The 21,285-nt window shown below is 39.1% G+C and overlaps 1 protein-coding gene across 2 annotated transcripts in view; it reads left to right on the top strand.

Moving 5' to 3' along the window:
• The window catches only part of MATN4 (matrilin 4), a 79,331-nt gene that overhangs the window by 43,121 nt on the left and 14,925 nt on the right, over positions 1 to 21,285 (top strand). For both annotated transcript variants that reach the window (XM_073681132.1, XM_073681131.1), the window contains exons 2-7: positions 6,918 to 7,020; positions 9,183 to 9,752; positions 10,873 to 10,995; positions 13,049 to 13,171; positions 15,855 to 15,977; positions 18,947 to 19,069. In XM_073681132.1, coding sequence (XP_073537233.1) covers positions 6,948 to 7,020; positions 9,183 to 9,752; positions 10,873 to 10,995; positions 13,049 to 13,171; positions 15,855 to 15,977; positions 18,947 to 19,069 — 1,135 coding nt within the window. In that variant the 5' untranslated portion in view covers positions 6,918 to 6,947. The remainder of the gene's footprint in view (positions 1 to 6,917; positions 7,021 to 9,182; positions 9,753 to 10,872; positions 10,996 to 13,048; positions 13,172 to 15,854; positions 15,978 to 18,946; positions 19,070 to 21,285) is intronic.

The raw sequence follows: 21,285 nt of genomic DNA, 5'->3' as shown, positions 1-21,285 counted from the left end.
TGTTACTAACGGTAATGTTTGAGACTGTGGTCCCAGCTCTCTTCTGGTCATTGACCAGGTCCTCCTGTGTAGTTGTGGGCTGATTCCTGCCCTTTTTCAGAATCATCCTTACCCCACCAGGCGAGATCTTGCATGGAGCCCCAGACCGAGGAAGATTGACAGTCATCTTGTGTTTCTTACATTTTCTACTAATTGTGCCAACTGTTGTTGCCTTCTCAACAAGCTGCTTGCCTATTGTCCTGTAGCCCATCCCAGCCTTGTACAGGTCTACAATTTTGTCCCTGGTGTCCTTAGACAGCTCTTTGGTCATGACCATGGTGGAGAGGTTGAAGTGTGATTGAGTGTGTGGACAGGTGTCTTTTATACAGGTAACGAGTTCAAACAGGTGCAATTAATACAGGTAATGAGTGCAGAGTAGGAGGACTCCTTAAAGAAAAACTAACAGGTCTGTGAGAGCCAGAACTATTGCTGGTTGGTAGGTGATCAAATACTTATTTCATGCAAAAAAAATGCAATTTAATTATTTAAAAATATACAATGTGGTTTTCTAGATTATTTTTTTAGATTCTGTCTCTCACAGTTGAAGTGTACCTACGATAAAAATTACAGACCTCTCCATTCTTTGTAGGTGGGAAAACTTGCAAAATCGTCAGTGTAAGAAATACTTATTTTCCCCAATGTACAAGTAAAATGTGATACGTCATCGTACCACTTGACCATAGTCACGTGACTGCATAGGACTGCATCGGAAGGTCCTCATCTATGGGGAAACAAAGAGAGGCGTATCATTGTACCATGTGACTGCAGTCACGTGATATTGCCGGGTTTCATCAGTAAGTCATATGATCTTATCAGCACACTGTCACATGACATATGGCCGCACAATACCATAGCATACATATAGCCGCAGTATCTACAAGGCATGCCCTCCTGCAGGTCCTGTTCTGCAGTTAAAACAACTAGACTCCCCCTCTCTCCATTGCTATGATATAAGAATTTTTTAATATGGATTTTTTATCAAGGATTTTTTTATCATTATAAACTGTAAATTATTTTTAATCCAAGGTAGTTATAACAATCCATATCACTATTGCAGAAACAAGGCCCATAATGTAATATCCTGATGTGAAAAAAATGAGACACCTACAAAACTTGAGGCATTTTTCAAAAAGGACCTTTTTTCATCTTTTAATAAAAGGATTTTTTTACGGAGAAATTTTTTTTTCTTTTCATATTTTTTTATTCTTTTTTTGGCACATTGTCATCTCTTTGCCCCCTAAGAGTGCTGTGTAAAGGTTTATGTAATCAATATATATACACTATGTACCCTAAACATAGTAACATAGTAACGTAGGTTGAATAAAGACCTAGGTCCATCCAGTTCAACCTTTCTCCCCCAAGTGTACTCCCCCTAGTTTTTTGTGGTTTAACGGATATTCTTAAACTGTTCTACTTAAGAAATTAAATATCTTTCAAGTCATCTGCCAAAAGATGGAACTGATGAAGATAAATCCAACTTCAATAGGTTTAACAAGACGCCTTTCACTTAACGCCAAAGACACATGAGAACTATGTCCTTTGGTGACTCTTCTAAGGCAATTATTGTTCCACCTTGCTCATAACTAAAGTAATACACCAAACTAGAATATCTAATCTACATTGCTTTATTACAGCTGAGCACAACTTCTCAGTTGAATGGAGACTTGATCAAGTACCCCAAAACTTATTTAGGGCTCTGATGTCCCCCAATGCTTTATGAGAACAAAAAAAAACTATTTTTTAAGTATTTAGGAAAAGTTAACCTGCTTTCCTTAATTCAATTTGATGTTATTTGGCACAAATTTCTTGGACTTTATATGAACTACAAATATAGTAATGAGTTTAGGTAGGTTTGAGCTAAAATACTAAAATACCAGAGACAGTAGGCCTACAAAATAATTTAGTCTGGTTGACCTAAATCCTCCATTCTGATACTTGTTACGCTCTCTTACATATATCTGTTATTTCCCCGGCTTAGATAAAGGTCAGAATATTTTTTATATACAAGAACTTAAAAGGAAACAAGGTGTTGGCTCCAAGACTCCTTAGAATAATATACTCTTGTAAGAATAAAAACTAAGAAGTGGAGGTGGAATTAAAAAGATGAGAGATTTGTACAGTTGGTCGTTCTTCCATAGCTTGGGGTTTTATGGTTGTTTTGGTGTTGGAGAGGAAATATAATACACACCATTAATATTCTATTGTGTTTGTATACTCTGCTCCGAATAATATCCTCTGTGATCCCATCAAATCCATACTGGGCCATTCAATTCACCTTACATAAACCAAGTGAGCTGGAAATGTGTTTTTTATTTCCTTTTGAGGGGCTCTCACGACTTTCTTGCAGTGTTTAGTCTCAGGAGCAAGCTAACCTTATTACAGCTCTTTCATATGTGTCAGATTACCGAAAACTAAGTTGCGCAACCGTAAATTGTCTTCCTGAAAGAGCCCAGTATTTGGTTTTCTGCACTAAAAACACAGGAAACCAGGTGATACTATCTTAGTCTTCTATGCTGCATCTTATTCTAAAATAAATGCTATAACTAAGATTATTTTGCATTTATAAATTTACCCCTGCATCGGATACAGCGGGTGAAATAAGTATTGCACATGTCACCAATTTTCTAAGTAAATATATTTCTAAAGTTGCTATTAACATGAAATACTCACCAGATGTCAGTAGCAACCCATCCAATTAATACAGGCAAAGGAATCAAACCATAGGTGTCCATAAATTAAGTTATCTGTAATAATGAGAAATGACACAAGAAAAAAGACTTTGAACACATGAAGACAGAAAGGTGCAAAGAGCCATGAAAAGTCACGACACCTGCTGAAATCTATCAGCATTTGATCCCTTTCCCCCATATCTCACTTCTTCTGTTCTTTGATAAAATTTGAATTCTAGACCTCAAGGCACTGGCAATTCTACAATTATCTGTATGGGTGACTGAACTGCTAACTTACGATTATATTGTGGAACATACAGTACAGACCAAAAGTTTGGACACACCTTCTCATTTAAAGATTTTTCTGTATTTTCATGACTATGAAAATTGTACATTCACACTGAAGGCATCAAAACTATGAATTAACACATGTGGAATTATATACTTAACAAAAAAGTGTGAAACAACTGAAAATATGTCTTATATTCTAGGTTCTTCAAAGTAGCCACCTTTTGCTTTGATGACTGCTTTGCACACTCTTGGCATTCTCTTGATGAGCCTCAAGAGGTAGTCACCGGATATGGTTTTCACTTCACAGGTGTGTCCTGTGTCCTGTCAGGTTTAATAAGTGAGATTTCTTGCCTTATAAATGGGGTAAGGACAGGCAACAAGCAGAAGAGACTTGTTTGGGCTAAAGAACACAAGGAATGGACATTAGACCAGTGGAGATATGTGCTTTGGTCTGATGAGTCCAAATTTGAGATCTTTGGTTCCAACCACCGTGTCTTTGTGCGACGCAGAAAAGATGAACAGATGGACTCTACATGCCTGGTTCCCACCGTGAAGCATGGAGGAGGAGGTGTGATGGTGTGGGAGTGCTTTGCTGGTGACACTGTTGGGGATATATTCAAAATTGAAGGAATACTGAACCAGCATGGCTACCACAGCATCTTGCAGCGGCATGCTATTCCATCCGGTTTGCGTTTAGTTGGACGATCATTTATTTTTCAACAGGACAATGACCCCAAACACACCTCCAGGCTGGGCAAGGGCTATTTGACCAAGAAGGGGAGTGATGGGGTGCTACGCCAGATGACCTGGCCTCCACAGTCACCAGTCCTGAACCCAATCGAGATGGTTTGGGGTGAGCTGGACCACAGAGTGAAGGCAAAAGGGCCAACAAGTGCTAAGCATCTCTGGGAATTCCTTCAAGATTGTTGGAAGACCATTTCCGGTGACTACCTCTTGAAGCTCATCAAGAGAATGCCAAGAGTGTGCAAAGCAGTCATCAAAGCAAAAGGTGGCTACTTTGAAGAACCTAGAATATAAGACATATTTTCAGCTGTTTCACACTTTTTTGTTAAGTATATAATTCCACATGTGTTAATTCATAGTTGTGATGCCTTCAGTGTGAATGTACAATAGTCATGAAAATACAGAAAAATCTTTAAATGAGAAGGTGTGTCCAAACTTTTGGTCTGTACTGTACATATATCTTAAAGGGATTGTCTGGTCTTAAACTACAAGTCTATAGTCACTCTATGTGACTGCAGACTTGTGAATCCTCACATCGCGCACACACTCTGGAGATTCTTCAGTGCCTATGCCGGGAGAGGAGGGGGCGTAACCACAAGCCACAAGAACACGAGTTGCATACATGTGGTCATATGCTGACTAGACTGTATCCGACTGTATCTGAGGGAGGTCAGATACAGTCTAGTCAGAAAGTAGCCAAGAGTATTCAAATCGCATACTTATGGCCACATGACTACTCACTGCCTGCCTCACTCAATACACTTGCATTAAGCACTGAAAAATCCTCACAGCACTCAGTGCACACGATCTGAGGATTCACAAGTCTGCAGTCACATAAAGTGACTGCAGACTCATAGTTTAAGACCAGACAACTCTTTTAAATGTTTATATTTCTAACTTTATTGATGGCATATGTATGAACCATATCCTTATGGCTAATAATGAAATACTACAGGGAATCTAGTTGTCATTTTTAGATATTTTACAAAGTAATAATATGTCCAAGTACACTGAATCTTCTGTGCAAGTAAAATAAATTTTTCACAACGAATATATTAATAAGACCTACACTCACTGGCACTTGGCCAGTCAAAATGGAAAGCTGACTTTGCTGAGAGATCTTATCCAAAAAATTGGGCAGAAGTCCAAACACTATTTAATGTGCTCAAACTTATTACTAGAAAGAGTACTGCATAATATTTCAATTTTTAGTGGAAAACCGACTCTTTTTACTTTATTTTAGGAAAATATTTTTGTGAAATATACAGAATTTATTAGTGTACATATATATGAAATCTATAAGAAAAAACTTTGAATACCAATGTCATATTGGTATCAGCTGATTTTTTATAATCAACAATAACAATGACATCTGTCCCTGATGATACTGATCAACTGCAATTTGGTGCCTCAACTAAAGGAATTCCATGGCATACCTGTACATCATAGTGCATTGAAGGGTTAAAGGGAGTTTGTCAGCACAACATAACTGGTCAAACCAAGTATTGGCGCTCTGTGCATCCTTGGTGTGGCCAAACATGTAATTGCACCTTCCTATCTACTTGTTGTCCATCTATCTTCCACCCTTCTCTGGATCTATAAAGCCTGACCTGTCAAAGCAGAGGGGGGTTGGAGATAGAGGAATAACAAATAAGTGGGAAGGTGCATTTAGATGTTTGGCCACACCGACGGTGCACTGTACTTGGTTTGAGCAGTCATTTTGTGCTGACAGACAAGGCAGAACAATAAATAATTCAGTGTAGGAGTTGTCCACATTGACAACGCCTTTTTTCATTATAATGATACCTTGTCGATCAGCTGATCACATCAATGGACCATATCAATCAGTTGTAATTTTTAAAGGAGCACAGAAGCAATTCTCCTGCCGCTCTGCTGTAGGGGAAATTAAAAATTACATGTGCCCATTGAAATCATTTGGCTGTTCATGTAATAAAGGGACATTCTAACCCCTCCAAAGTGATAGATGCTCATTGTAAATGCTTTTTTTCTGACTAATGGATGAAGGTTCTTAAATCCAATTGCTTAATCTTCATCATTGACTTCTGCTGACCAGGAAGAGTCGAAGACCCCAATGCACATTAGATGGTCGGCCGGTTTGGTTAATATGCATCAAATATGTATGGCCAGCATCAGGCTGGTACAGATCAGGCAACGATACTTAAATATGTGCCCAAACACTAAGAAACTTTCTAAAATGCATCTATTGTGGTTTAGATTCCTTCTTATAGTTGTTCATTGCTTATGTGATCTCTCTTGAATTTGTGTAGGTTTAGATATTTTATGAGGTGTTCTAAAGGTTTAATTGAAATCTGTCTGTAGGATCAGCCCTCTTAAGCTGTCAATATGGGCATGCAGGTTGTAGGAAGAGAAGTAAAATGATACCTTGATATCTGAAATCTGATGTCTTATTCCAGAGAAATCCATGTTTTTCTTAATATGTAAATGAGCTGTTAAGATTTATGGGCTGGACATAGATCTCCCTGAGAATTGGGCTCCAGAGCTTATTTTAAATGCAAGGAGGCTTACCAGTGTGAGACATGAAGATCAGGAGAGCAGACTGTCAGTCATTATATGTCTCACACTAGTAACGCCCACTTTCATTTAAAATAAGCTCTGGAGGCAGATCCTCAGGAAGACCCGTGTCTGGCCCATAGATAATGGGACTGTTCCTTCTTATCCCAATGCATTTGGCAAACATATCCAGGAGGCCCTGTCAAGCATTTAGAACTGTTATTGCACAATACATGAAGACCTGGAAAATCTTGGAAAGCATAAGAGAAAAGTAACAATGAATTTCGTCTTGACATTTTTCCAGTATGACTATCAGCTCATTTACATATTAAGAAAAACATGGGTTTCTCTAGAATAAGAGATCAGATTGCAAATATCAAGGTATCATGTTATTCAGCTTCCAATGACCTACATGCCCATATAGACGGCTTGGGAGGGTTGATCCTACTGACAGATTCCCTTTAAGCATTGATGAACTGCAGCAATCATAAAGATCCACTCATGTCTTTCCCTGACTAAAGATGGGAGATGTTCTTGGTCACCAAACATAAACTGAATTAAAAATAAATCGAGCTGTTTCTCTTAACTAATAGAAATGGTTTAATACCATATTTCACATCTTAATCATGTTGTTTCCTGCAGCAAATCATTTTCAGATCTCCAAACTGTAAGATGAAGCTGCTGTATTTATCGACACTACTCCTCGTCCTCTGGACACAGCTGGAAGCAAGGCCAAAAGTTGAAGGTAAGAAGATTTCTAGAGGGGGTTAAGGGATGATCATCATTCTGCTGCATTACATTTACCATTTGTATGTACAGAAAAGTCTATCCAATAGCTAAGTTTTCCAAAGGCAAAATATAAATTTGGACATCCATCCTTACTAGTTGTCAAGTAGGACCAAACACTGCATATCGTCACCAAGCCAAGTAAAGCACAAACTAGATCCAATGACAATACTAGGTCAACTTATTGCTTTGGCACAACTTATCCATCCACTTATAAGAAGTCATTTGAATGGAAATATAAGACACATTTTTTGTCATATGGTTCAAAATACTAGTTTAGACACTGCCAGAAGTTCAATACAGAATTAATGTATGTTAATCCTATAGTCACTTTATTTAAAATAATAAATTACATGTTTCCTATTCTTAAAATCAAATAATATGCCAGAGGCTGACCATGGCATGAGCCTAAGTGTCACTTTGGTAGACAGTAAAAAGTTTCCCAATCTAAGTTCCAACCTTTTATGAACTATTATAATCCAGTATAAGACCCCTTTAACTGAGCTTTCAGTTCTCCAAAATAATTTTATGAAGTTACTCTATGTGGCTGCAGATTGATGTATCTTGACAGGGTGTGAATTTGCAAAAAAACAAAATATTAAATGTGTGCAAGCCCTATTTTTTCTTTTTTTGTAGTACATATCAGGATGTGTGCCCCCTCCAGGGCTCAGCACCCTTATCCACCCAGCCACCCATCTTTCCCATACAGGGTTTTAATTGCAAGCGTTGCCTGGTCTCCTCTTCCCTCCCCATTCAGATGATGCCTAGTTTGGAACATGGAGAAGCAGGAGTAGCTCCCACTCCTGAAAAAAAATACCGACCAAATACCGATAGTGGGGCCGTGGCCTTATATATTCACTAGGTTTTGAATTTTCCTTTTCACTGTGTGTAAAGTCAGGAAATTACTCTTTTTTTTTTACATACATTTACAAAGTAACTTCTTTGAGACCATGACCCATAATTGCTGTAAAAATTGCTTGGGTTTTCGACTCAAGGAAGATACAGGAAAAAAGCTGATCTAGATTTGCTTTGGTCTTCTCAAAGAAGTGGAGTTTTTTTTCTGTACTGTATTATCTTATATAAAAAGTCCTGCCACCTCAAAATTTTGTTAAAAGTTTTTTTTTAAAGCAAGATTTGTATTGACTGCAAAGTAGAACATTAGCATTACTGAGAGTTGTATTAAGTGTTTAATGCGTGCAGTGCAAGACAAAACTCTGTAGACCCATGCAACCCTTCCCATCAGAATAATTCATTTTGCTTACATGTAGGTTACTAGAAGCTGTTCATTCTGTAACTTGACAATTTTGCCGCTATGGTAGTGTTTCCTTCTACAATATGACTCCGATATGTTCAAATAAAGAGGTCATTATGTGGCATCAAGTGAATTCCTGTTAATCCAGCAGAGACGTGGTCTCAGCAGCACAGAGGAGCCTGCAGGCTGCAGATAGATCTATCAAGCCTCAGGAGATGCCATTCACTGCGCTGTGTGAGACACTGCAAGCAAAGGTCTGTAGCCTCAACCCACTTATTTATAGAGAAGGCTTTTGTTAACAGTATCCACACTCCAGCTAAAAGCAAACATTGGATAAGGCCAAGTTTATGTCAATAAAGCACATTGGACTTCCTTCCCCGATGTGGTTACATTTTGATGTCTGAGCTAAGCTAAGTTACCCAGAACTGTTCCACAAGGCAGAAAAAAATGTGAATATTGTCAAAAAAGTGAGAAAGTTTCAATCAATGGTCCATTGAAGCAGTGCTGTCTCCAATACTCTGGAGTACTCTGCTGAAGAGTGGCTAGACATATGTGGGTTGTGTAGAAATATACGCATACGTAGGATATTTCCCTGGGGATTTATTTACAATTTGTGTGTAGACAATGTTAAAAAAAAGAGAATTATTTTAATTTGTCCTATCAGAAAGCTCTTCCTAGTTGAGATAACCTTTCTTCTGCACTGCTGCACCCATGATCCAGCCAGAGAGAAAGAATAAGGTCTATGTGAATATTAGAAGGATGCAACCCATCCTATCGGTCAAGTTTTTATCAATGTGTCATCTTCATCTTTACCCCCATTTTTTGTTTTAATTGCCTCGATAATGTTAGACTTCTCTTCTTTGTTCCAGACCAACCATGTAAAACGGGTCCTATGGATCTGGTCTTCATTATTGACAGCTCAAGAAGTGTTCGACCATTTGAGTTTGAAAACATGAGAAAGTTTATGATTGATATGGTTAATTCACTCGAGATTGGACCTACTCACACAAGGGTCGGTGTGGTGCAATACTCTAGCCAGGTGCAAAATGTATATTCTCTCAAGTCATACTTTACAAAGACTGAGATGCACAAGGCCATCAATGATATTATCCCTCTAGCACAAGGGACCATGACAGGTCTGGCAATACAGTATGCCATGAATGTTGCATTTACTGTTGAAGAAGGAGCCCGACCACTTTCTAAAAGGATTCCCAGGGTCGCCGTTATTGTGACTGATGGCAGACCTCAGGATCGCGTTACAGAAGTGGCTGCACAAGCCCGCGAAGCTCAAATTGAGATCTATGCTGTTGGTGTACAGAGAGCAGATGTGAACTCTCTCCGTGCAATGGCATCACCTCCAATTGATGACCACGTGTTTTATGTAGAGTCATTTGATCTAATTCAGCACTTTGCAATCCAGTTCCAAGATAAGCTATGTGGTGAGTAATGCTACGTTTTCTAATATTGACTGTATATGGTTCTTCTGGATAAATTGATGTTGTTGAGATGCTGTTATAACATAATCTCTGTAAAAGCAATTTTCCAGTTCTGATCTCAAATATGTTATGGCAAGTCAGAACCTACAGGGACTTCTTGCCCCTTTTTACTTCCTCAGATCTGGCTTCTTGTCTACTTTTCAGTTGCATTTGGGCTGATCTATGATCTGTGAGTACAACTTAGAAACTGTTCCTACCAGGAGTCTGGGGTAGTCTGAGACCTACCTCCTGCTTTATCATTGGTCCAGGCTGCTGCTCTCAACTCCCCCTGCAGCTTTGTCTCCTCTGATTGGCTGCAGTGTACAAACAAACATCTATCACAGGCCCACAAGTAAGTCAGTGCACAGAAAGCTGGTTTCCAGTGTAGCAAGAGCAGAATGAGTATAAAATATATATTTCACCAGGGTTTTGCTATGAAATCTGAAAGCAGCATGATGTATGGGCAGAGACCCTAATTCCAGCAACGTGTCACATACTAGGCTTTGTTTTACTGTCTCAATAAAATCACTGTTTTATCAGCAGGAGATTATCAATACAGGATTAGGTGTCTCATGCCTCCTTGTCCAACCACCCAGAAAGCTGCTTAACAACTTTCTGTCAATATACATTGTACAGAGAAAGCTGCCAATCAGTGGTGTGGGTGAGGTTATACAGAGCTCAGCATTCCGAGCTCTGCTAGATCTGCAGCAGAGAAAACTGTGCCACTATCACAACTGCTGCACCCAATAAACTAACTGATACATCACTGGAATCAGGATCTCAGTCCCTACATAATGCTGCTGTCAGATTACATATAAAACATGCTGACGGATTCTGTTTAAATCCAGTGGGTGGTAATGCGAATGCCAACATTCTTTAAATTCAAGTATAATATTGGTTTTTGCCAGAGGCAGCAACTTTAAAGTATATTTCTCACCCCACTTAAACCTTACATAAGCACCCGATATTGCATAATATAAAATATAAGTGCTGTTTTATTAATGCATATGTTTCAGAACACAAGAAGTCCATTAAAACATTCAGAATTAATTTATTTAAAGTACATAACTCATTTTCTTTTCAGGTGTGGACATGTGCACTGAAATGGACCATGGATGTCAACATACCTGTGTCAGTGTTCCCAGCTCCTACTATTGTGAATGTAAACCAGGCTACAAACTTAATGCAGATGGAAAGACATGTTCTAGTAGGTTCATTCACCAAAGAAACTTTATTATTACTTTATTATTTACTGCAGCTATACTGGGGAAATTATCAGGGCAATTGAAGGATATTATTTAATGTATCTTACCCACCAAAGCTTTGACAATCATTCTCCTGGGTCCATATGAAAGCTTATTTTTTATTTCGCACACTGCACTGGACTTTTTCTCTAGTGGAAAATTGTCTGCCTCAGACCCCAACATCTGGTAGTCATGTGCATGGGTACATACAGTTGAAACCAGAAGTTTCCATACACTATATAAAAAGACACATACTGTATGAATGTTTTTCTCAATATCTGATATGAAATCAGAATAAATCTTTCCCGTTTTAGGTCAATTAGGATTACCATCATTTTTAATATTTGCCAAATGCCAGAATAATGAGAGAGAGAGAATGTTTTAAGGCATTTTTATTACTTACTGCAAAGTCAAAAGTTTAGATACATTTCATTAGTATTTGGTACCATTACCCTTAAACTGAATGACTTGAGTCAGACGTTTGGGATATCCTTCCACAAGTTTCTCACAATAGTTGGTCGGAATTTGGGCCCATTCCTCCTGACAAAACTGGTGTAACTGATCCAGGTTTGTAGGTCGCCTTGCTCGCACCTGCCTTTTCAGCTTTGCTCATAAATTTTCAATAGGATTGAGATCAGGGCTTTGTGATGGCCACTCCAAAACATTAACTTTGTTATCCTTAAGCCACTTTGTTACCATTTTGGCAGTATGCTTCAGGTCATTGTCCTTTTGGAAGACCCATTTCCTCCCAAGCTTTAACTTCTTGGCTGATGTCTTGAGATGTTGCTTCAGTATTGCCACATAATCTTCTTTTCTCATGATTCCAACTATTTTGTGAAGTGCACCAGTCCCTCCTGCAGCAAAACAACCCCACAACATGATGCTGCCACCCTCGTGTTTCACAGTTGGGATGGTGTTCTTAGGCTTCCAAGCACTTCTCCCTTTTTCCTCCAAACGTAACGATGGTCATTATGCCCAAAAAGTTAAAAAGTTTAGTTTCATCAGACCACAGGACATGTCTCCAAAAGTAGGTCTTTGTTCCTGTGTGCATTTGCAAACATTAATCTGGCTTTTTTATATTTCTTTTGGTGTAATGGCTTCTTCCTGGCAGAGTGGGCTTTCAGCCTATGTTGATACAGTACTCATTTCACATTTCACTGTGGATATTGACACAATCTTACCAGTTTCCGCCTTCCGCCATCATCTTCACAAGGTCTTTTGCTTTTTTCCTTGGGTTGATCTGAACATGTCGGACCAAAGCACATTCATCTCTGGGACCCAGAACCCTTCTCCTTCCTGAGTGGTATGATGGCTGGACATTCCCATCTTGTTTGTACTTGCATATAATTGTTTGTACAGATGACAGAGGCACCTTCAGGTATCTTCAAGTTCACAATTTTCTTCCTAATATCTTGGCTGATTTCTTTAGACTTTCCAATGGTGCTACACAAGAAGCAGTGTGTTTCAGGTGTGCATTAAAATACATCCACAGGTGTGTCTCTAATTAACTCAGATGTTGTCAAAAACCATCAGAAGCTTCCAAACACATGACATCATCATATGGACAGTCCAGAATTGTTTAAAGGCATAGCAATCTTAGTGTATGTAAACTTTTGACTTTGCAGTAATAAAAATGCCTTAAAACATTCTCTCTGTCTCTCATTATTGTGGCATTTGGCAAATATTAAAAATTATGGTAATCCTAATTGACCTAAAACGGGAAAGGTTTATTCTGATTATATGTCAGAGATTGAGAAAAACATGCATATGTGTCTTTTTATATAGTGTATGCAAACTTCTGGTTTCAACTGTACATCGTGGCTGAAAGCGTTACACCCAGACTTTGCAAACAGACCTTTTCTGCACTTTTTATGGCAATGAATGAGATATGGACATAACTTTCCACATCAATGAGTGTTGGTTACATTGGAATCAATAGGATCCACCGATTATTTTGCTACAAAAGCAAATATGTACTAAAAAAAAAACCAAAATAAAGAAAACTTTGCTTTGCAGTAATTGACCTGTGTGCCCAAGGAAATCATGGCTGTGAGCAGCTCTGCGTCAGCTCTCCTGGATCTTATTCCTGCGCCTGTAGAGCAGGTTACAAGCTAAATAATGATAAGAAGACTTGTTCAGGTAAGTACTAAGACCTAAAAATATTTCAGGGACTTGTGGTTTCATGTAAACCAAGACCGATTTTATGAAAAATGGTACACTGGGCATCAAGAAATGTTTTGCCCTCTACATGTCAAAATTAGACATTTTTTTCCCTCTTATTGCTTATTGTGGAGTATATTGTGAAACATTTTGATTACAATACCATGTGAAATGCATAGAACTCCTAATTATGATATTGGAATTTTTTTCTACTAATTTAACTTTTTGAAAATGAATAAAATATATGTTAAAAGATGTTGTTTTTTTCCTAACTTCTGCTCACATAATATCCATCTACAGTGCCAAGATATGCTGTATCCAAACAATATTCTTTTTTAGGTAGCCCACATAAAACTGACATATAGTTCCTCCTTAGGGCCAGGCTTGGACTGGCCCACAGGAGAACAGGAGAATTCTCTGATGGGCCCCTGTGCAGAAGTGCGTCTCCACCCTCTTATCTGAGAAGTACTTGCCACTATATACTTGAGTCACTATGTACAGATAAAGGCAGCATCTTATTCATTTCATTTAACAATCTACCCAGTTCATTTGTGATTGAGGATAATGTCACATTTGTATGTAGCTGAAAAGTGGGGCTCTGGAGTTGGTTACTGGTGGGTCCTTGGCACTCCAGTCCGACACTGTGTAGGGCTGTAATGGCTAATTACGGTGTATACCAAACATTGCTTAATAATGCTAGGTACTTTGGTAATATGCCCTCAATTAAACATGATAATAAAAATATGGCAAAACACAGACACATCTAGTATATCAGTAAACTATAAGTTCATCTCATAGAAGCACTCCAATTAAACTTGTTATTGGATAAACCTGTGTATATTTACACACTATGCTCACAATTTTTAGGCAAGTGAGTATTTTGACCATGTCGTCATTTATATGCAGATTTCCCAGCTCCAAACTGTATAAACTTGAATGCTTATTGGATGAAGCAGATCAGGTGATGGATATTTGTGTAATAAGGAGGGTGCGGCCTAATGATACAACACTCTTTATCAAGATGTGCAGAAATATTAGGCAACTTGTCTTCCTAAGGCAAAATAGACAAAAATTGAGATTAAAGTGACTCTGAGAAGTCAAAAATTGTCTTACAGAGGGATGCATCAGTCAAGAAGTTGCTAAGATATTGGCGCAAGATCACAGAACAATCAAAAGTTTTGTTGCAAATAGTCAACAGGGTCGCAAAAAATGTGTTGTGAATAAAAAACACAGAATAACTGCCAAAAGTTTGAGAAGAATTGAATGTGAAGTGAGCAGGAACACATTATCCTCCAGTGCTGTCATATTCCGTAGCTACAACCTCCCTGGAGGGCCCAGAAGTACAAGGTGTTCATTGCTTAGAGACATGGCCGAGGTAAGGGAGGCTGAAACCCGACCACCACTGAACAAGACACAGAAGTTTGAACATAAAGACTGGGCCAAGAAATATCTGAAAACAGATTTTTCAAAGGTTTTATGGACTGATGAGATGAGAGTGACTCTTGATCGACCTGAAGGATGGGCCTGTGGCTGGATCATTAACGGGCACAGAGCTCCACTTCGATTAAGATGAAATGTCAAGACTGGGCTAAAAAATGGTTAACCAAGAAGTGGAGTACTTCGATGCATGCAATAGAGCATTGTCCTGCAGAAAAATAATGGTTTTCTTGAGAGATGCAGACTTTTTCCTGTACCACTGCTTGAAAAAAGTGTCTTCTTAAAACTGGCAGTAGGTTTGGGAGTTGATTTTGAGTCCATCTTAACCCTTAAAAAGGCCCAACTAGTTCATCTTTAATAAAACCAACCCATAGCAGTACTCAACCTCCACCTTACTGGCATCTGAGTCGAATTGGAGCTCTATGCCCGTTAATGATTCAGCCACAGGCTATCCATCAGGTCCATCAAGAGTCACTCTCATCTCATCAGTTCCTAAAACCTTTGAAAAACCTGTCTTCAGATATTTCTTGGCCCAGTCTTGACATTCCAACTTCTGTGTATTGTTCAGTGGTGGTCGGATTTCAGCCTCCCTTACCTCGGCCATGTCTCTAAGCACTGAACACCTTCTACTTCTGGGCCCTCCAGGGAGGTTGTAGTTTTGGAATATGATAGCACTGGAGGATAATGGCATCCTGTTCGCTTCATGTTTGATTTTTCTCAAATCTTTGGCAGCTAATGTGCGTCTGTTCTTCTCAATGTGTTTTTGCAAACCTGTTAACTATGTGCAGCAAAACTTTTGATGGATCTGGGATCACACCCCAATATCTTCGCAATTTCAGTAATACGGCATCCAACTGTAAGACTTGTAACAATTTTTTACTTTTCAGAATCAGTTAAATCAATTTTTTGGGCCATTTTCCCTGAAGAAAACAAGCTACCTAATAAGTCTGCAATCCCTTATAAAGGGTGGTGATATCCTTAGGCCGCACTCTTCCTTATTACACAAATACATATCACCTGAACTGCTTCACCCAATAAGCATTCAATTTTATATAGCTTGGAGTTGGAAAATCTGTATAAAAACGATGATATGGTCAAAATACTCACTTGTCTAATAATTGTGCATGCAGTATATGTATTTTAATGTAGGTGCATTAACATACTGATTGCCGTCTTCAATGGTGTGTTTTATGGTCTAATACACACAAGTATTTCTTTTTTTCAGCTATAGACCTGTGTTCTTTGGGGAATCATGGCTGTGAGCATATTTGTGTCAGTTCCCCTGGATCCTACTCATGCGCATGTCGTACAAATTACAAACTCAACAATGACAAGAAGACTTGTTCAAGTAAGAACATATTCTCATATTCTTATTGCATAGAAAAATTAGTTATCCCTAGATGCATGGGCTGACTTAGCGTTTAAAGGGGTTGTCTATTATAAACTATTCTTGGGTAATAGAGTGAAGTCTCCGGCTAGAACGCTTATTTATTAGCTAGAGCGGAGAGCCGCCTCAAATATTATAGGTCACAAAAAGGGGGTAAATGAACTCACCAGCGTCAAGTGATTAATGGTTTCACATCACATGCGGGACCCGCTTGAACTGCTCAGCAGTTTTATGGGAGAAACTTGATGGAAAAGCAGGTACATCCAGTTATAAAACATAATTGATTTTAGAAGAACACTGTAATGCTTCTTATAAACTGTGGTGGTGCTGGTGGGAAATTGAACACTTGATGCCAGGTTCACCTGACAGATTACAGCTGATTGCTGGAGGTGTTAGCTGCAGTATACAGTACAGACCAAAAGTTTGGACACACCTTCTCATTTAAAGATTTTTCTGTATTTTCATGACTTTGAAAATTGTACATTCACACTGAAGGCATCAAAACTATGAATTAACACATGTGGAATTATATACTTAGCAAAAAAGTGTGAAACAACTGAAAATATGTCTTATATTCTAGGTTCTTCAAAGTAGCCACCTTTTGCTTTGTTGACTGCTTTGCACACTTTTGGCATTCTCTTGATGAGCTTCAAGAGGTGGTAACGGGAAATGGTTTTCACTTTACAGGTGTGCCCTGTCAGGTTTAATAAGTGGGATTTCTTGCCTTATAAATGGGGTTGGGACCATCAGTTGTGTTGTGCAGAAGTCAGGTGGATACACAGCTGATAGTCCTACTGAATAGACTGTTAGAATTTGTATTATGGCAAGAAAAAAGCAGCTTAGTAAAGAAAATCGAGTAGCCATCATTATTTTAAGAAATGAAGGTCAGTCAGTGCGAAAAATTGGGAAAACTTTGAAAGTGACCACAAGTGCAGTTGCAAAAACCATCAAGCGCTACAACGAAACTGGCTCACATGAGGACCGCCCCAGGAAAGGAAGACCAAGAGTCACCTCTGCTTCTGAGGATAAGTTTATCCGAGTCACCAGTCTCAGAAATCGCAGGTTAACAGCAGCTCAGATTAGAGACCAGGTCAATGCCACACAGAGTTCTAGCAGCAGACACATCTGTACAACAACTGTTAAGAGGAGACTTTGTGCAGCTGGCCTTCATGGTAAAATAGCTGCTAGGAAACCACTGCTAAGGACAGGCAACAAGCAGAAGAGACAAGTTTGGACTAAAGAACACAAGGAATGGACATTAGACCAGTGGAAATCTGTGCTTTGGTCTGATGAGTCCAAATTTGAAATCTTTGGTTCCAACCACCGTGTCTTTGTGCAACGCAGAAAAGATGAACGGATGGACTCTACATGCCTGGTATCCACCGTGAAGCATGGAGGAGAGGTGTGATGGTGTGGGGGTGCTTTGTTGGTGACACTGTTGGGGATTTATTCAAAATTGAAGGCATACTGAACCAGCATGGCTACCACAGCATCTTGCAGCGGCATGCTATTCCATCCGGTTTGCGTTTAGTTGGACCATCATTTATTTTTCAACAGGACAATGACCCCAAACACACCTCCAGGCTGTGTAAGGGCTATTTGACCAAGAAGCAGAGTGATGGGGTGCTACGCCAGAAGACCTGGCCTCCACAGTCACCAGTCCTGAACCCAATCGAGATGGTTTGGGGTGAGCTGGACCGCAGAGTGAAGGCAAAAGGGCCAACAAGTGCTAAGCATCTCTGGGAACTCCTTCAAGATTGTTGGAAGACCATTTCCGGTGACTACCTCTTGAAGCTCATCAAGAGAATGCCAAGAGTGTGCAAAGAAGTCATCAATGCAAAAGGTGGCTACTTTGAAGAACCTAGAATATAAGACATATTTTCAGTTGTTTCACACTTTTTTGTTAAGTATATAATTCCACATTCATAGTTTTGATGCCTTCAGTGTGAATGTACAATTTTCATAGTCATGAAAATACAGAAAAATCTTTAAATGAGAAGGTGTGTCCAAACTTTTGGTCTGTACTGTATGTAGTGCTAAACTTTTACTAAAAGGGAAATGCTTCAAAAATACAGCCCCTTTAAAGTGGTTGTACAATTCTCCGAAAACCCCTTCTTAAATGCTGTACTCTTCAGTGTAAAATAAAAAAAAATACTCCACTCCATTTTAGTGATGCCAGTGCTGGTCCATAGTAATAGGCTGCAGTTCTCACTCTACTCTTGGACGTCCAAGCCTCCTCTGAGGGAAGTGTGAGTGAAGCCGCCCATTAGTGGCTTCTGATTGGCTGCAGCACTCATGTAGCTCAACAATGTCATGCAAGCACTTGGAGACCTGGCGTCAACATCACTGTAACCGCACCGTAACGGGAGGTTGAATATCTGTTTTTTTTACAGTATTTAAGATATGGTTGTCCAATTAATGTACAACGCATGTAAGGTCTTAATTATAATTATAGGAACTGCAATGGATGAGATTCTTATTTCTGTTGTGATTATATTTACATGTCAATCTAGGTACAGACATACAGACAGTGATGTGCACCACTAACACATCCACATTATCCAGACTAATGTACAGTGTAGTGTAAGTGGATTGATTTGTGCTAATGGTGTATTTTATACAGAGGATTACCAAACCAAATAGATTTGCAGCAAACCTTAATTTTTTAGAAGTATAGATATTTTAATTTCTCAAACTAAATGGGTTTTCCTGGATTTGAATATTGATGAGCTATCCTTAGAATATGTCATCAATATCAAATAGGTGGGGGTCCAACACCCAGCACCCCCACAGATTGGCGGTTTGCAGCTCCATGGATTTAGACAGCTAAAATACCACAGCTCCGTGCCCTGTGTGCTGACCGTTCTCGGGCACTTCTACTCTTATGAGATGAATGGGATTGGTTTTAATTTGGAATCATCTCTTCCTAGTGGTAGACCTGTGTGCTCAAGGCAATCATGGCTGTGAACAGCTCTGTGTTAGCTCCCCTGGCTCATATTCCTGTGCCTGCCGTACAGGCTTCCAGCTAAACAATGACAAAAAGACCTGTACAAGTAAGTAGACCATTTTATAAATATTATATGTATATTCAGCAAATTTGTGGCATCCATTGGCTTCTGCTCCTTCTACATCCACCTTCTAGCTTAAAAGTATAAAGATAAAAAGGGTACAACTAATTGCCACACACTTTACTTTTTGCTCTGTAAATTATTTTGTAAAGGCTATGCGTTTCAGGAGTAATGTACAGTATTACAGAGTCTATTTTCGGAAATTAATTTTCATTGGGAAATAGTGTACAGTGTAGATGGCAGAAAAAGCATGGAAGACATTGACGGTGTGGCCTTACACACTTACATTAGTAGACTGATCATTATAAAACCATGGAGATCATTTTTAGACCAAGTTACAAAGATCTGGATCAGATATAACAATACTTTGATTGACTCTATGATTGGTTATTGTGAACTATTTGAATGATGACTCAAAAACATGGAATAATATAACACATCCATTAAAGGGGTGTCTGGTCTAAAATGAAAAGTCTGCAGTCACTCGGTGTGACTGCAGATTTATGAATTGACCGAGCGCAGGCACTGTGATCTGCGAGGATTAGGCGGTGTCTGCATCGGGAACGGTGGTGATGTATGCGATATATACTCCAGGCCAGAGCCAGTCTAGTGGGTGCGGCCTCGTTCCATACACTTGCCTTGAGCCAGGCCATGCCCCGTCTATTGCCGCTGCTGTCCAGAGGGCGCAGCCAGACTTGTCATTTTAGATCTGACAACCCCTTTAATAAAAGGAAACACAAGTACAATAATAGCAACAAAATTTTTTTCCTTCCGAAATATGGACTTGCTTTTGCTAGTAATTGAACAATAATTAGGCCTCATGTACCTTCTACCATGTCCACCTATGTAGTCAACTCTGGGTGGTCTACCTGAAGTCATCTCTAAAGATGGCTAAACATATAAAATAACTTTTAGGCAAATGTTCCTTTAACCTCTGAAAAAAAAATACACTCAGCTTTACCCAATAGGGAGAGCGAGACAAGCCAATGCCCAACATTGCTAATAATGGCTTGTCTTCCAAAAAACGAAGAATTGATCCTAGCCTCCCTGATACCTGCCAATGGAAGACTGCCAGGATACCCCTGCATGTAATAGATTATTGTTATCATTTGCCTAATTTGTATGGACAGCTTTAGATTGTTTCATCCTGAGTCTGTCAATGCTGAGTAGGAGACAAACAAAAAGAATGGAAATTTTTTATCTAAAATACAAATAAATTCACAAAGTGGTATGACCTCAATCCCAATCCTGGCAAGTGCTCTGGTTCTCTGCTGTAAACCTTGCCTATTGCCTCTCCTTTACCTTTGATTCATAGTTTAACTTTATTGCAACATTACTATATGCTGTGCTAAAATCTCACATGTACACCTTGAGTTTCAAGTTCAGTGGATTTATGGTACTTTTCCTGCTGTCGGCAAAGGCCTTACTCATGTACTCCGCATGCCAATAAGACTGTTGCCTAAGCAAGGAAGATCCATCCATCAATCTAGAGCAAGGGGAAAGGTGTAGACCAGGTTCCATGAAAAATCAAAGCACTTGCTGGAAATGGGATTGCTTTCATAGCATGTATAATTGTATATTGGATTCAAATTTGTTTTCTCTTCAATGGTAAGTCAAAGGGTATGGTACTTGAGGCTTTATCCCTTACCCAGGCCTCTCTTTGCTTTAGTCCCCATAAAATTCAAACAGCCTTTAAGCACTATCTTTTATAACACTGGAGACTTACATAGAGGAGCAAATCAGTAGACAACCCTATCTGACAGAACCAGCCTTCGTGTGACCACCATAATGCTTCCACTTAATTAAGTCATACCTGAGAAACGAGCCCCCCAAATAATTCTGATTCTTTTCTCAATCCCAATGTTATTGCTGATACACTTTTATGTTGTGCTTTTGATTAGAAAAGTAGATGTTATAGTCAAGTGACTCCTCACAGACAACATTTTTCTGGTCTTGATTAGGAGACTGAAGAAATCCCATAAAGACAACAAGGGGCTTTTATTTCAATCCTGCATGAAAGATCTGTCTGAACTAGATACCAGCGCTTGTGTCATTAAAACAATAATGAAATCAACTTTCATGTTGATCCAACTGGAGCTAAAACTACCTCATTTTACTGACCTTTTTCCACAAAGATTCCTTTCTGAAACATCAAATAATCTAAAATGTCTTACATTCCCGCAGATACTGTGAAGACATTA

Source organism: Phyllobates terribilis, unplaced genomic scaffold (assembly GCF_046119375.1).
Source record: "Phyllobates terribilis strain yellow unplaced genomic scaffold, ASM4611937v1 Scaffold_5__5_contigs__length_657084704, whole genome shotgun sequence".
In the NCBI taxonomy this organism is placed as follows: domain Eukaryota; kingdom Metazoa; phylum Chordata; class Amphibia; order Anura; family Dendrobatidae; genus Phyllobates; species Phyllobates terribilis.
This window is presented reverse-complemented; position numbering and strand designations above follow the sequence as displayed.